Source organism: Natator depressus, chromosome 2 (assembly GCF_965152275.1).
Source record: "Natator depressus isolate rNatDep1 chromosome 2, rNatDep2.hap1, whole genome shotgun sequence".
Classification (NCBI taxonomy): domain Eukaryota; kingdom Metazoa; phylum Chordata; order Testudines; family Cheloniidae; genus Natator; species Natator depressus.
In genome coordinates this window covers 186,099,799-186,116,199 of record NC_134235.1, presented here as the reverse complement: position 1 = coordinate 186,116,199, position 16,401 = coordinate 186,099,799, and the positions used below count along the sequence as shown (strand labels likewise).

Below are 16,401 nucleotides of genomic sequence, written 5' to 3'. Positions count from 1 at the left end.
TTATGGGTTAACTGCTGAACTACTAATGGAGATTATTTTGGGAACATCTGTTCTAATGTATTGTAGACCATCTTAAATCTTTTTCACTAAGTAATGCACAAAACCTTCCACTATTGCTGACACAATAGTGGATCTGAACTGGTCTTAGTGAAGGTGGGAGCCTTGCCATACATGTTGCTCCAGTATTTGTCTTCAATACCATAAATTAAATATAAGTAAGTCTGAGTTGGAAACTGTTGCCAGAGCTCAAGAGCAGCATATCAGTGTGTTAGGCACTGATGCAGCTAAGTAGTGTTGGCAATAGCAGCAAATCTTTGTAAAAATTCCCTATTGTAGACTAGGCTTTAGGGATGTGTGGCTTACCGTTCATGAGCCAAGCAGAGACATGGCAAATTTTCGGTGTATAATTTCCATGTGCCGTCATGCTGTGGATGTTTGGATATTAAAGCGAAATGTAATGTTGTATATGAGGGTTTTGCAAATACAAGTCACAATTCAAAGTGCAATAGTCATTAACTTTGTTTGTTGATTCTGGTTTTAAAATCAAACTTTACTTTACTTTAATTCAGTCTTTGTCATATAAGTTGCCTTGTCTATTTTTAAAAGCAAATAATTATCCACTTAAGTGTGCTGCTTAGAATGTTTTGTGTTTGCTTTCTGGTACTTCAACCTAAAAACAAACCACCATACACTCTGAGCGAAAGCTTTTTAACCTTATTGTAAAAATGCCATAAGACTATGGGGCCAAGCTGTCACTTGTATTGAACATACAATGGTTACATACTTCCGGATGCCACAGTTTCTCAGATAGTATCACTTCAGTGGTGACATGAAGGAGAGGGACATAAGCCTCAGGCAAGGGTTCCCCCCCTCCCCCCAACTTTCAACCCAAACCTGAACTGAGGTGACATGATGCATTTAGAGCATACAATTGAAGTGTAGGGGGGGAAAAACACAAAAATAGTTTTTATTTGTTCATTGGCGCATCTGTCTCCTTGCATGATAAATTTGGAGGCCTGCATCAAAATAAAACTCAAATCCTGGTTTCCCTCCTACTATGGTGGTGACTGACTTTCAACTTAGCAGTACTGTGAAGTAGAACGTATTGTGAAGTTACCTCCCTTCGTGATTCCTGACCTCATCTGCAATGTTGCTGGCATATTTTTCAATCCAATGTTTAGAGTATAAAGATTTCTGAAATTCTGCTCTACCTAATCTTAGCAGAATGGGATTTAAACTCTGCTCTGCTAAACAGCATTCTTACTGGCAGCAAATCTTTCTACACAGTTTGACTATTTCATAGTGTGATAGTTCTTTAGTGTGCAGTGTGTGGGGACTGTTTGAATTGATCCAGCACTCAAGTCTTACATGTAGCATTCACTGTAGGATAGCATTACTTTCATGCTGCTGCTTTCTGAATTCTTGGAGTATAGTGCATTCCTCCTTGTTGGGGACAGATACGGGGTTAGCCTGAAGACAGATGCTTGAACAATGAATTGGGGTTGAAACCTGATGACTTTTGATAATACTCCAGAATTCAGGATCAGTGTCAGCTCATTCCTCAGCAAAGGCTAGGAGCTCTAAGACAAAAGTGACCCACCTCTGCTTGATTGAAGTAACATCATCATGAATTCTTGGAAGAGGCTAAAGGAAGGACTGATGGCCAAGAACTCTTGAAATAAAACTTGTCAATATCTGACAGAGTTCTCTGTCCAACAACAATAAAACTCTAAAGCCTGGCAGTTCTACTCAGTCTGCTCTGGGCTACGTTATTACTGCCTTGATGCAAAGGACAAGGCTCTGCCTTTAGGCCTCTTTACAGTGGTGACTTATCTCTGAAATCATGATTATTGCTTCAATTGTAAACTCTCAATTAAAATCATAATGGAAAAATTACTCACATCTTTTAAAAGGTACATATGTTGCCTCAGGGTAATAAGAACAAAAACACTTAATGCTGAACTTAATTAAAAACACACCATTAAAACAAATCTGCAGTTAAATGGGCAAAAGGACATAAATGCTATTGCAATAACAAATTTACTGGTAAATAAGTATTAGATTGCTGCAATGTCTTGTGTGGACAAGGATATTTAAAAAAAAAAAAAGAATTTTTTTTTGGTCTGACCTCTTTTCCAAAGGTGCTGAACATTTGTTGTTCTCATTGATGTCATTGACATCAAGGACACAAATGAGAACTGCAGGGCCTCAACACCTTTGCACATCATGCCACTTACTATATAAAGAGCTGGTAGTGCTGCCTATAGCTAAGGTTGCCCAACATTTCCCATAATACTTGGCTTTCAGTTGTTTATACCTTTGCCAAAGTTTTAAGTTGAGGATAAAATTTTCCATGGTGGGTGTATGTGTCAGGCTGGCTTTTTTTTTTTTTTAGTTCTAGCAAAAATGGTTCAGCTGGCTCCAAGAACCAGGACATGCAAATACATTGTCTTGTTCATGTTAAAAATTCTTCTAGCTGCTTCACTGAGAAACCTTAGCACCACCATGCTTTGAAGCAGGGATTTGAAGTTTGGCAATGGTGGGAGTGGGAAAACACACTGGTCTAGAGATGTGCCTTTTGATGTGCCTCTGTGGAAGAATCACCCAAATCTGGCCAAGTCACACGCCTCTGAACACATGCGCCCATGCTCACACACTTGTAAGAGCTTGGCAGCTAAAGTCTCTAGAGATTCTGCCTGTGCTGAACATCATTCATCTCAGGGCTGAAGAGAGACAGCAGGATTTTTGCTAACTGCTCCTGTCACTGCTAGGGGCTGCTGTGGTGCCGTGCACCAGAACTGAGATCAAGGAATCTCTCCCTTGTGTTCAGTGCTCCGCTGCTGGCCTCCAGGCTGTGCAGAAAAGTAAGAGCCACCTGACTTGAAAGCAGAGGAGTGAAGAATTTGGGCTGAGTCAAGGGTGTTGCAGGAGCCTGAGAGTATAGGGGCTGGGTATATTTAGTAGGAGGGTGGCAGGAGCTGGGGCATTGTGGGCATGTGGTTGGTTAGGAGCTGGGGTACAGTGCAGAAGAGTCTATAACCACTATAGACCTCACTCCCCTATAGAACCTCAAATTGAACCTAGGAGTCCTGAATCTGAGTTCCTCTGCTGACAACGAATAGCTATGAAGCACTCTGGCAAAGTGTGTCTCACTCTGTTAATAGTGACTGGTCACAGAGAAAAATGGCCTACTACTGCTGCATGTTACTCTATTAACTCAAGCAATGCAGGCCTTTGCTAAAGGTCCTATTGCTGATGACCCAAGCTGCGGGTGGATAGAATTTTTTTTTTTTTTTCAAATCAGGAAGTTGCATTTTAAAAACAAACCTGCAATTAAAAGAGCAATAGGGTTGCAGAGTCAAGCATTCAAATATTAGGAAACTAGCATGCGATAATGTAATTAGACTATATCATATGGCATGTGCACACGAGGACTGAATTAAGGTTGCACAGGAAACCTTCATTCTGACATTTTCAACTCTTGAGTTTGCAACTTTAATGCTCTTTTAATATAGGCTCTTCTGGGTGTATATGTGTAAAGGAGAAATATATGCTTCAGTTAAATTAAAACCTAGTCATATGTGTCACTAAATCTATAATAGACCCCAAATTTGTCTTTAAACTTTTACTAAAGGCAACCTTCTTCCCCCCCCCCCCCCCCCCCAAAGCAGTACCATTACAATCAGTTTGTCTTATTCAGGATACTATTATTGTAGTGCACACCTTTTTGACTGTTCTTACAAAACCCTGACAATTGCTGACTGTTCTTAACTTGAATCTTTGCTTACAAATAAGTATAAAATGTCTGTCGAGAACAGTGGCGCTCAAACTTTTTTTTACTGGTGACCCCTTTCACACAGCAAGCCTCTGAGTGCGACCCCCCCCCCCCCGCCAATTAAAAACACTTCTAAATATATTTAACACCATTATAAATGCTGGAAGCAAAGCAGGGCTTGGGGTGGAGGTTGACAGTTTGACCCCCCTGAGGGGTCCCGACCCCCAGCTTGAGAACCCCTGGTTTAGAGTAGGGGCATTAGGGGACGAGAGCTGAGGAAGTGTTGTTCTAAGTCAGCCATAAAAATGTTGGCATACTGTGGGGCCATGCGAGTACCCAGCTTTCATCCCCTAATACCCCAACTAAAACCTCTCCAGCGCATCATCAAGGATCTACAACCTATCCTGAAGTACGACCCATCACTCTTACAGATCTTGGGAGACAGGCCAGTTCTTGCTTACAGACAGCCCCCCAACCTGAAGCGAATACTCACCAGCAACCACACAACAAAACACTAAGCCAGGAACCTATCCTTGCAACAAAGCGCGTTGCCAACTGTGTCCGCATATCTATTCAGGGGACACCATTATGGGGCCTAATCACATCAGCCGCACTATCAAAGGCTCTTTCACCTGCACATCTACCAATGTGATATGTGCCAGCAATGCCCCTCTGCCATGTACGTTGGCCAAACCAGACAGTCTCTACCTAAAAGAATAAATGGATACAAATCAGACTTCAAGAATTATAACATTCAAAATGCAAACTAGGTACCTTTTTGTAAAGCCCTTCAACTTGCTGCTCTTTAACTTCCCCATACAGACCCTGCTGGCATGCTCTAAAAAAAAAAAAACGGTTACTCACTTTCTCATAACTGTTGTTCTTCGAGATGTGGTGTTCGTGTCCATTCCAAGCAGGTGTGTGCACGCCGCGTGCATGCCAGCCCGAAGATCTTTCCCCTAGCAGCGTCCATAGGGTCAGCCTGGGCGCCCCCTGGAGTGGCGCCTTCATGACGCCCAATATCGGGCCCTGCCGACCCCCCCACGCCCTCAGTTCCTTCTTGCCGACTATTCCAACGGAGGGGTAGGAGGGTGGGTATTGGAATGGACATGAACACCACATCTCGAAGAACAACAGTTACGAGAAAGTGAGTAACTGTTTTTTCTTTGAGTGATTATGTCCATTCCAAGCAGGTGATTCACAAGCTAGAGCTCAGAAGGTGGGGTCGGAGTTATCCACAGAAAAGAGCACGGCTCGCCCAAAAGCCGCATCGACCCTGGACTGTCCTGTAATTGCTTAGTGCGACGTAAACGTATGTATCGAGGACCACGTGGCTGCCCTGCAAATTTCCTGAACAGGGACTTGTGCCAGGGATGCCGCAGAGGAAGCCTGGGCCCTGGTAGAGTGAGCGGTCATCTGCGGAGCGGGCTCCTTTGCCAGGGTATAGCACTCCCTTACGTAAAAGAATAGATAGACACAAATCAGACGTCAAGAATTATAACATCCAAAAACCAGTTGGAGAACACTTCAATCTCTCTGGTCACTCGATTACAGACCTAAAAGTCGCAATTCAGCAAAAAAAACTTCAAAAACAGACTCCAATGAGAGACTGCTGAATTGGAATTAATTTGCAAACTGGACACCATTAAATTAGGCTTGAATAGAGACTGGGAGTGGATGTGTCATTACACAAAGTAAAACTATTTCCCCATGTTTATTCACATCCCCCCCCCCCCCCCCCCCCCCGTTCCTCACACATTCTTGTCAACTGCTGGAAATGGCCCACCTTGATCATCACTACAAAAGGGGTGTGTGTGGTTTTTTTTTCTCTCCTGCTGGTAATAGCTCACCTTAAGCGATCACTCTCCTTACAGTGTGTATGGTAACGCCCATCGTTTCATGTTCTTTGTGTGTATAAAATCTCCCCACTGTATTTTCCACTGAATGCATCTGATGAAGTGAGCTGTAGCTCACGAAAGCTTATGCTCAAATAAATTTGTTAGTCTCTAAGGTGCCACAAGTACTCCTTTTCTTTTTGCAAATACAGACTAACACGGCTGCTACTCTGAAATCAGGCAAAGTGGTAGCTTTTAAAAATGTAGCTTTTATTTTTTGCTTTACCTTAGTGTGAAGAACTGAGCAACAGAATTAAAACCTTCTATAAAAAGCTGTTTTCATATAGCAATTTAGCTATATGTCTACTTAAACTTTATATAGGCAGTTTTCTGGTACAGGCTGTATCTGAAACAAAGTGCTGGCTTTAGCTGGTACTGGAGTTTATCCTACAGTGCTATTTCATACTAGATAATTATGAAAAATAACTTTTTATAAAATCACTAGTATCTAAAACTGGTACACACCAGCCTCTTCTCACACTGTGTGCAGATGTGGATACAAACATGGCAGTTTAGAAGAGACTGCTCCAGACTATTCTCCTGGAGTGCAGTGAAGAGACTTTTGGATAGCCAGAATTCTGTCTTGCGTCCCTGACAATAGAACGCTGTTGGGATTCAAGTTTGAACAGCCTCAAGGAAGAAAATTGGATTTAAAGAGGCTGTGATGTATCCTGCATTTTTATATTTAAATTATAATACAAATAAGTATATTCCTAAGCCTGTGGGCACATCTTCATTAACTAAAACCGTTTATCTTGATTAACATATTGCAAATTATTGTCTGCATGAAAGGACACTCCTGAACTTTACAACTATTCCATTTTTAAATTCTGTGGTAACGTCGGGGTGGGGGGAGAAGGAAACAAAGGCTATCTTTAAATACAGAATCCTCTTCTCCACCAGCCTCCTAAGGTAAAAAGTCTGAGTGAACAGAGGTTTTGTTCCATGCCTTAAATGCCAACAGACTCTCATTGTTTCTGACCAATGGGGCAAGTGAAATCCAGAATCAAGATCTCTCCGTTGAAAATACCCTCCCACCATCTACCAAGGTTCCAATACTGCCAGCTGGTCTTGAAGCTTGACTGCCATAATCTGCTTGGTGAGAAGTGGTCTTGCTGGTAACTAGAACCTAAGCTATATGAGGTACTAGTTCTCCAACTGTAATTCATAAAACACTTCCTCACAATCCATAAAATACATGACAGACACAGGGTGCTGGCTTCAATCTCTTTTACAGTTCTACAGGTGAACAGACTGCTGCAACAAAGGTAATGCTAGCCTAAAAGTTTTTAAACTTCCTTATTCTGCTTTTTGGTTTTGTGGAATAATCACAAGTTCTTCTACAACATCTTTTACGATATAATACTAGTGGACTCTTTCTGAGTTAAGTTTATGTTTAAATGCTGCTGAAAAGCCTAGAACAGGGACCTTATTCCATTGTTGTGGTCAATATATAAAATGTCCTGCCTGCAGGATCATCTGTGTTATGTGACATACAATATGCCATTTAATTCAGTAGGACACCTGATCTTGAAAAAGTTCTTATTCTAAGTAGTGAATAAAGTACAGATGCAAAACAAAATTAAATCAAGGTTCTGCTTGCTGAATTAAATCTTTCCACCTTGATTCTGAGGCATGAGTCAGAATTTCATTGTAACTCTTGGTAATCTTTACTATTCACTTGTTAGTAGCATTGGTTCAGTTTTTCCTACTTGCTACTGTTAGAACAAGAAACCACCAATGAATGAACACACTGAACAATAAAAACAAATGAGCTAAATCAGACTGATATGGAACCATGGTATCAAATGCTATGCCCATCTGTCCAAAAGCTTCTAGATTTTAGCAAAGCAAGTCCCCTGTGATTCACAACTCTACCCATTCACCCTTCTGCACCATGCAGTTGATTACATCTAATAGCTGTTTCACTGTAGTGACCAATAATTCCACCCATTGTCCTTTTTGACTTTCTAGAACATTATAAACGTTTCCTGAAACACAAAAATAATATTGAACTCAATTCCCTTACTTCGTTAGACTAAGTAAATCTTTTTCAGGTTTTTAGAGCCTGATGTTTCTCAGATCAAATATATTTGTGTAAATGAGTAACATAGGATTTTAAAAAATGAAAACACTATTCAGAAATAAGTTGCATTGATTTAATCTCTAGTTTTTAGGCAAACTTTCCATTTACACCTTTAAAAGATCAATAGAAATGTGTCTTAGGTCTGATTTCAGAGAACTTCTTTTAAATATAACTTGATCCAAAGTGTCATTGTCCCTCTTAAACACGAACACATGGGGCTGTTAGGTATTAGCACTCCTTTGATATGGGAAGCACTGTCTTTTTTGGGGCTTTCTGTGGAACCTCATTAGACAAGCGTGTTCCAGTACTTTGCAATACTTCCAAACCTGTATATGGACTACACAAATAACTTGTATGTTAAAAAGAAATTGTAGCGTGTCTTTTTAAAAAGAGGACAACTCAAAGTGGAGACGTAATTACTCAGTCCGCTAAAGTTGTTGAGAAGCTGTTAAAGCAGGAAAGAGCCTCCCACAGCACTAACCACTGTTGCTGGATTCAGTTCCCTACCCTGCCATTAACTTCCATGTAACTTTTTGGGCAAGGTCATTTAACCTCTCTGTACCTCAGTTCCCCATCTGTAAAATGAGGTTAATGCTTCCCTACCTCATAGGATGTTGTGAAGATAAATATATTTAAGACTGTCGTGCTCTGAGATCTACTGATGAAGAGCACTATATAAGAAATAGGTATTAAGTCAAATGACATCTGATTTGGCTGACTGGTATTCTGTAGGATTTTTTTTGTATGATGCTAATAACATTAAGTATACATCAGCCAATTGAATAGATAATCCCTTATCTGTGGCTCATGAAGAGGTAGGTTACTCAAGAAATTATCAATTTTTAATTTGTTACATTTTTGTAAAGATGAAGTTTTTGACTTAAAACATAAAATTACGGGAGGCTTTGAGACAGGTTTCAGAGTGGTAGCTGTGTTAGTCTGTATCAGCAAAAAGAATGAGTAGTATTTGTGGCACCTTAGACTAACAAATTTGAGCGTAAGCTTTTGTGGGCCAAAACCCACTTCATTGGATGCATGCTGTATTTTCCACTGCAAGCATCTGATGAAGTGGGTTTTGGCCCACAAAAGCTTATGCTCAGATAAATTTGTTAGTCTCTAAGGTGCCACAAGTACTTCTCATTCTTTCTGGAGGCTTTGAGTGAGACTTTAACTCAGGGGTGGGCAAACTACGGCCCGGGGGCCGCGTCCGGCCCTTCAGACATTTTAATCTGGCCCTTGAGCTCCCGCCGAGAAGCAGGGTCTGGGGCTTGTCCTGCTCCGGCACTCCAGCTGGGGAGTGGGGTCAGGGGTTGGCCTCTGCTCTGTGCAGCTCCCGGAAGCAGCGGCATGTCCCCACTCCAGCTCCTATGCGTAGGGGCAGACGGGACTCCGCACGCTCCCCCTGCCCCAAGCGTGGCCCCTGCAGTTCCCATTGGCCTGGAACCATGGCTAATAGGAGCTGCAAGGAGCAGCGCCTGGGGACAGGGCAGCATTCAGAGCTGCCTGACCATGCCTCTGCATAGGAGGGGGGCACCTGCTGCTTCCAGGAGCTGCTTAAAGTAAGCGCTGGCCAGAGCCTGCACCCCTGCCCCAGCCCTGATCCCTCTCCCATCCTCCAAACCCCTCGGTCCCAGCCCAGAACACCCTCCTGCACCCCCAATCCCTTGTCCCCAGCCCCACCCCAGAGTTCGCATCCTCTGCTGGAACCCTCACCCCCCACACCCAAGCCCCTGCCCCAGCCTGGAGCCCCCTCGTGCATCCTGAACGCCTCATTTCTGGCCCCACCCCAGAGCCCACACCCCCTGCTGGAGCCCTCACCCCCTTCCACGCCCCAACACCCAATTTCATGAGCATTCATGGCCCGTCCTACAATTTCCATACCCAGATGTGGCTCTCAGGCCAAAAAGTTTGTCCACCCCTGCTTTAACTTGCTATCCTTAGGGAAGGTAGATCTTCTGATGTATAAGAGCTGTAGCTGGAGTGGTTGGACCCTTCTGTCTGAAGAGAAATTATCTTATTCCTATTTCAAAGAGGTAAACTCTTCTTTTTTCTCATAAACTGTTTGTTTACTTTTTCCCCTTCTGGTCTCATGGTGACTATTCTGCTAATGATGAACATGAGACTTTTTGGACTATACAGCTTTTAGCATTAGTGGGTCTTGAATATGGAGGAACATTCATAAGCATTTCTTCAAGAGCATGCATTAGTGTTGCTGGTAAGACTGGTTCAGCTGAGCTTGTCTTGTTGCTTGCATTGGCATAAATAGAGGGAATTGGTTAGAAGGTGCATAGAGGCCTCCATGTTGATAACAGAGAAAACAAATTTGATATTGATAAGATGTTGCCATAGATCTTCCTGTAAAAGCTGGAAATAAAGAAACAGCTTAGTGGTTTTGTTCTGCTTTGTACAGTACCTAGAACAATGGGGGTCCTCTGCCATGACTCGGGCTCCTAGATACAGTGCAAATAGCTAATAGTTCACTGTCTGGCACTTCTGTCCCCACTGCTATTGATGTAGAATGATGTTGCAAGGTATTTTGGTCCTAGCTCACAAACATGAACCATTCCTTCCCCCTCTATTAAGAGACTTTATTTTCCTGTTCCTGAACTTTCAGGAGCCTGGATTAGTGAAGCTGAGCCCAGAAAGGACATTTTGGTATAGGTCGTAGTCTCATTCCTTTTCCAAATTCTTAAATTAAGCTTATTGCTTTTGCTATAGATCTTGTCCAGAAAGGCTCCTAAAAGGGAGCTACCAGGTTAAGTGACTTTACAAATTAAGTCCTCACTCAAGTTGCTAGTGATCTCCCTGTGACCTCTGACCCTTCCTTGGTCTCTGAATACACCTCTCACAGATAATGGCCTTGTGCCTTAGCCCCTTCTACAGTGGAATCCTGTGATACTCCTTCTTTTCCAGGATTGTCTTCACTGCAGTGTTAACTCATGGTATAACTCGAGTGTTGGCCCTATTCCAGCTCATGTCCACATGCAGCTCTCTAGCTGGAATTAGGTGGGACCTTAAATTCAAGTTAGCTAGCCTGTCGGGGTGTGGGTTAAATCTCCAGTGCTGCTGACAATCCAGTACAGTAGTGGGGATTCAGCTACCTAGCTCAAGTTAGCACAAGTCATCAGCTGCTAATCCAGTCATTCTATTGGTAAGTGAGACCTTACCTTAACTGTTAAAGGTGCATTTTTACTTTTGGCTTGTGTAGTATATTTTTCTTCACTGCAATAGTTAGCTCAAATGAGAGTAGCCACACTGTGAAACAGTCAGGCTATCCACTGATTTAGGCCTCATCTTCACTGCAAAAGCAGAGGTGGGCTTGCCTGCCTTATAGTCTTTGCCGGCTTAGAGATTCAGTGTAAGCTGACAGATGAAGTTCTTCAACCAGCAATGCTAGCCAAACAGACAGAAGCACTCTTGTGTGAGCATAGCTGTCTACATCCGGGTTTTTGCTGGCATAGCTGTGTGGGGGAGAGTGTTTTATTTTCATGCTCCTAGCCAACATAGCAATGCTGGCAAAACTTTGAAGTGTAGACTAAGCCTGTGTGACATAAGTGAGCTCTTCATTTCTCAAAAATACTTGCTTTGCGTAGAGGGGCCTAACTATATTTGGAAGAATTATAGTTAAAAGGTACCCATCTACCACCAGCTAGTTAGTTTTCTCCTACTACTAAAACAACTGATGCTTTTCTAGGCCTAGTTCACTTTATTTTACTATTTGTTGCAACCTACTCTTTAGTTTAACTGACAGTTAATTACATTGGTGATATTGCTATGGTCTGTTCAGAAGTTCTGTAAATTCAGATTTTGTGTCGGTGCTCATCGTTGCAAACCAGAGGATTGAAGGTTTGTAAAAGTAGCTAAAATGTAAAGGAAGCAGCTTAGATGCAGCTCCGTAAGAGGATGAAACAGATCACCCCACAGGGTTATATGGGGCGTCGGATACATAGGATGATGTCCATGCTATGGAAGTTTTGACAGCCGTACCCCTAATTCATGTTTGAAAGGTGATGTAAATGTAAATTACCATTTTGTTCATCTCCCCATGATTATACAAAGTCAATATTTTTTATTTAATTCTAGAACGTAAAGCAGAATTCTTGTATTTCAGCATCCTGACTGCTAACAGAACTGAAGTGAGGAGAACAGAATGGTCATCTTGACAATATCCCTATAAGGATAGAGTAGATACCATGAGAGTTTGCATTCATGGATCTATTAAGTTTTTATAAGATAAACAGTTTCTATTCAAGAGCTCTTTCTGGGTACTCTAAGTATTTGAGTTGTCAACTGTTTCTGTACTTGCACCTTATTTTATTTTCAAACAATGATTTATATTGTAAACCAAGTATTGTAGAGGTTAGTAAACACTTCAGAAGTTCATTTAACTTGCTCAAAGTCGAATCTAGTTTCTTGATTTCCCTCATCCCTCAAATTATAACTTCTAAATGTTCAGTACTGTTACTGGAAATATAATTTAATGTGCATAATCTGTAGCATACAAAAAAAGCTGTGAACAAATGGGAAGTGTGTAAATCCTTCCTCAAACTAATCAGATTTGATTTATATTCAGTCATCAAATACTAATATTTCAAAAAGGTATAATGGTGTAACTGACAAAAGCAAGGAAAATATAATTAAAAGTAACTTGTAAAACTAGTCTCTTGGGGGGGGGGGGGAATGTAATTTCTAACACGGTGACTTAACATTAGGCAGTATTGAAATGACACCTTGAATAAAGGTAACTTTTTATTTCTCCTTCTAGGGTTGCTTGTTTCTGAAGATACTCATAACTAATTGAGGAATATCTTTTAACTAGTAAAACTGAGTGCTGCCAGACCCTGCTTACTGACTTTTCACCTTTTAGAAATCTTAAACTGACTTGTGTGTAAAATATTTATTGAAGGTGCTTTCTGGAAACTATCTCTTTCACTTGGTCATTTAACTTTCTGTCCACCCAAAGCCTCTTACTTCCAGGCACCTTGAATAGGCACTAAAGGTCATTGCATCACACAGAATACACATGATATAAAGAACCGCTTCACTTTGAGACCCTCCTTCAGTGAATAGACAATTGAACTGGATCTGCCTGCTTGCCTCTGCAATTCAAAGGAAATCTTTCCTGTTTACCATTCCACCATGATCCAGAGAAAAGTGTCTCCGTAATACCTCCTCTGCTGATGGGAAATCCCACTTTACCTACCTTATCCATAGTTAACAGTCAGCCCTGAGATGCACTCCTGCCACACCATTTGCAGCCACGTTGAGTAGAGGGTTCTTGGTAGCTGAAACATGCTGAGGAATGTAAATGTCTTTAATATGTGTGAAGTCTGTATGTAAAATATAGTTAGTCTAATTACAAATACTTTTGATGAATTATACTGGGGCAGGGAAATGGGGTATGACTTAAAGATGTTTGTAGAACTCTAATTCCAGATTTCTAGCTGTTGTATTTGCATAAACGTTAATGCTGATTTACAAACACAGATTGATCTTGAAGTTAGAGGTGTTACTCTTTTAAATAAGATTTGTACAGATGCTCTATACTAAGTGCTTGCTGCAAACTAGCAGTTGATAGATTTGGACCAGTTGGCTTTTCTTTGAACCACACAAACCATCAAACTTCTGGTGCAGCTTTTGTATACTTTTGTTGTTGTGGTGTTTGTTGAACTACGTCAGTATAGTTCCTTGGAGAAGACTATTCAAGTAGTTACTGTTAGTTGGAAGCTGTGTTCTACATTCAGAATTGTCTCAATTTATGCTATTTTGAATTTGTGAATATCCATTTTCTCCCTCATTTTTTTTTGCCTTTCTACATATAGTCATGTTGGTGAAAATATCCATTGCAAGTTTCCCATTGGTATTTTGTACTTTCGAATATTATCCTAACTTGTCAGTGCACATTATTTAAGTTTTTGGGCTTAGATCTTCCTGTGTTTGGCAGGGAGGGAGAGAATGCTGCAACAATTTAAATATTCTTAAACCTTTCCTTTCTCTTCTGTTCACCAACCACATTGGAAAAGGGGCAAAGACGAAGGCATAAAAGAGTACTCTAGCAAACTTAATCCTTTATATTGAGAAATAATAGCATACTCACTTTAAGTCTGGCCATTCTCATTGTAATGGTTAGTGACTATGATTAGGCTTATGTTGGTTCTCTCCTAATGGGTGATTAGTGTATTTATCTGTACATATTTTGGTTTTTTTGAGATTTCAGGAAAATACTTTTAAACTAAATACTTTTTTGGTATGCTTTAGGTATAAGAGAGTCTTCTCAGTTGGAACCCATGCCATCACTACGTACAATCCGAACACACTAGAAGTTACAAATCAGGTAATGATAAATGTAGTAATAGCCTTCTTGGATACATTAAGATATCCTAATGCAATCTGAGTTCATGTTTAATATTCTTCTGACTTGTCCCCTCCTTAATATTTGAGTGTGGTCAGCTATGTTTTACAGAGGGTTCTCTCTTGTGAAAAACACTAAGCATAACTAAAAGGGGTGTCAGTTCCACTAATTACATGATTGGGCACTGTGGTGACTTGGCTTGCTCAGGCAAACTGTCCTTTTATAGGCTAAAGAAAAGTAGCTGATGCAATAGCTAACAATTTAAATGGTGATTTGGTGGTTTTTGAAGCTTGTATAGTCTTCTTTGTTCTGTTACACAATAGAACTAAAATTGTTTTACTAAGTAACAATCTCCTTCAACTTCCCTTTTTGTGTGTGTGCTATCTCAGGACTACTTGACAGTTCCAGTGTCCTTGAAAGGAATCACTGCAGAGCAGAGATCTACAGGGTCACAAATTTTACCCAACTTTGCACTACTCCATCCTTGTTTGCTTGGATCCTTGTGCTTTTTCATTAGTCGAAATGTTGGCTTTTTCTTGAGCTTTTGAATTCCTAGCTACCACTTTCAGCAGAGAGTGAATGCATTGCATTGAGCTTCCTCATCAAACTTGAATGCTTAGTCATAAAACAGATGTATATGCTGTTTGCTGCCCTATTTAGTTACTCTGTACCTTTATTTTAATCACAAACTAGAGAGTTGGGTTTTGTTATAACCTTAATTGTTTTTAACAATTAAGCCCTCTTATAAAGAGACCTGAGGTACAAATACACCCTTAAATACCTGTTTCACTACATTTGGATATAAAAGATTCTATTTCTTACATTAATAGAAACTTATCAAGTGACCTTAATTTGTTTACCTTAGTGGCCTTATGGAGATCTTTGTAGTATCGGTCCTGTTGGAAAGGGGCAAGGAACAGAATTCAGCCTCACCTTTCGTAAGGGGAGTGGAAAGAAGTCTGAAACGCTTAAGTTTTCTACAGACCATAGGACAGAACTCATTACAGAAGCGCTGGTAAGAACTAGTTATTTGGCTATTCAGCCAATTTGATATGTTACTGTATTTCTTATTAAATCTAATAATAGTGTATGTTCACTTTGGATTTTATGTGATGAGAAGGAAAGCTGCTGTGCTTGTATATTAAAATGGATATTCATATACTTGGACTACGGTGTTCATTGAAATAACTTGTATGTAAGACTCCAATTTACTGAATGCATTAGACCGGTGATACTCAGACCTCAATGGTTTAGGAGCCAAATTAGTGATCACTATTACCCAAAAGAGCCACAGTAGTGTGAATGTTTCATTTACTATAGTACTAAATATTTTGTATTCTCACAGCAAGTAAGTTAATAACTTAATGCAAGTTGATGATTTAATTGGTTAATAACCAGGGGTGAAAGTAACTTAAATCTCCTACTGGTATGCAATGCTGCCAGGCCCCTGGGCATGGTGTAGGAGGCCCAGCTCCAGGCCACCGGAAGGTGCGGCGCCTCAAGTGGAAGGGATGGGGCCAGTGGAGCTGGAACAATTTTTTTGGGTGGGGGTGCTGAGCTGCACCTCCTTCTGCCCCTGTCCGCACCCCTCACCATCCTAGGCTGAGATCACAGCTGGGGGCGGCTGCAGAGCCCCAGGCTGGGGTCAGGAACGGGGGCTGGTGTCCGGGACCCTGGATGGCAGCAGAGGGGCCAGCAGGTGAGGAGCTGGGACCCCTGGTGAGGGGCCATGCTGGGTGCAAAGCCTGGGGGTGCTTCCCGTGTTGCCTGGCCTGCGCTGCCTGGGGCTCTGGCCACTGCCCTTTTAAATCGCCCGGCCCCGGGGCAGCTGCCCATTTTGCTCTGGCTGCAGCAACGCTTTAACGTTGGCCATGTACTGGCCTGTACCGGCGGCCGGTTTCTTACCAGTACACCGTACCAGCTTACTTTCACCTTTGTTAATAACACAGTAAAAGCATTCGGACTGATTAATAATTAAATTGCACAGTGTTTTAATATCCTGCTGTAAAGAGCTGCAGGAGGCACATTAAAGCGGTACTTGTGGCTCGTGAGCCTCTGTCTGAGTATCGCTCCATTGTTCACTACCAGTGAATGTATGTGTTTATATAAAACAAACGGTGCACTTTAAATATACAACTTTTAAATCTTTAAGTTTTAGACTATCCAAAAGAGATTTCAAGTCGGAGTCCTTCTGGAATAATTAGAACAATGAATTATTTGTTTTCATTCTCCTTTTTACAGAGATTCAGAACAGACTTTTCAGAAGGAAAAATCACAGGAAGGGCAAGTATCT

General features: G+C 41.3%; 1 protein-coding gene across 5 annotated transcripts in view; it reads left to right on the top strand.

The window, feature by feature from the left end:
- DNAJC13 (DnaJ heat shock protein family (Hsp40) member C13) overlaps positions 1-16,401 on the top strand; it is a 101,080-nt gene that overhangs the window by 10,481 nt on the left and 74,198 nt on the right. For all 5 annotated transcript variants that reach the window (XR_012638252.1, XM_074945552.1, XM_074945551.1 and 2 more), the window contains exons 3-5: positions 14,015-14,090; positions 14,974-15,123; positions 16,350-16,391. Coding sequence is in view for 4 of the 5 variants with exons in the window: in XM_074945552.1 (XP_074801653.1) it covers positions 14,015-14,090; positions 14,974-15,123; positions 16,350-16,391 (268 nt within the window). In the remaining variant the exon portion in view is untranslated. The remainder of the gene's footprint in view (positions 1-14,014; positions 14,091-14,973; positions 15,124-16,349; positions 16,392-16,401) is intronic.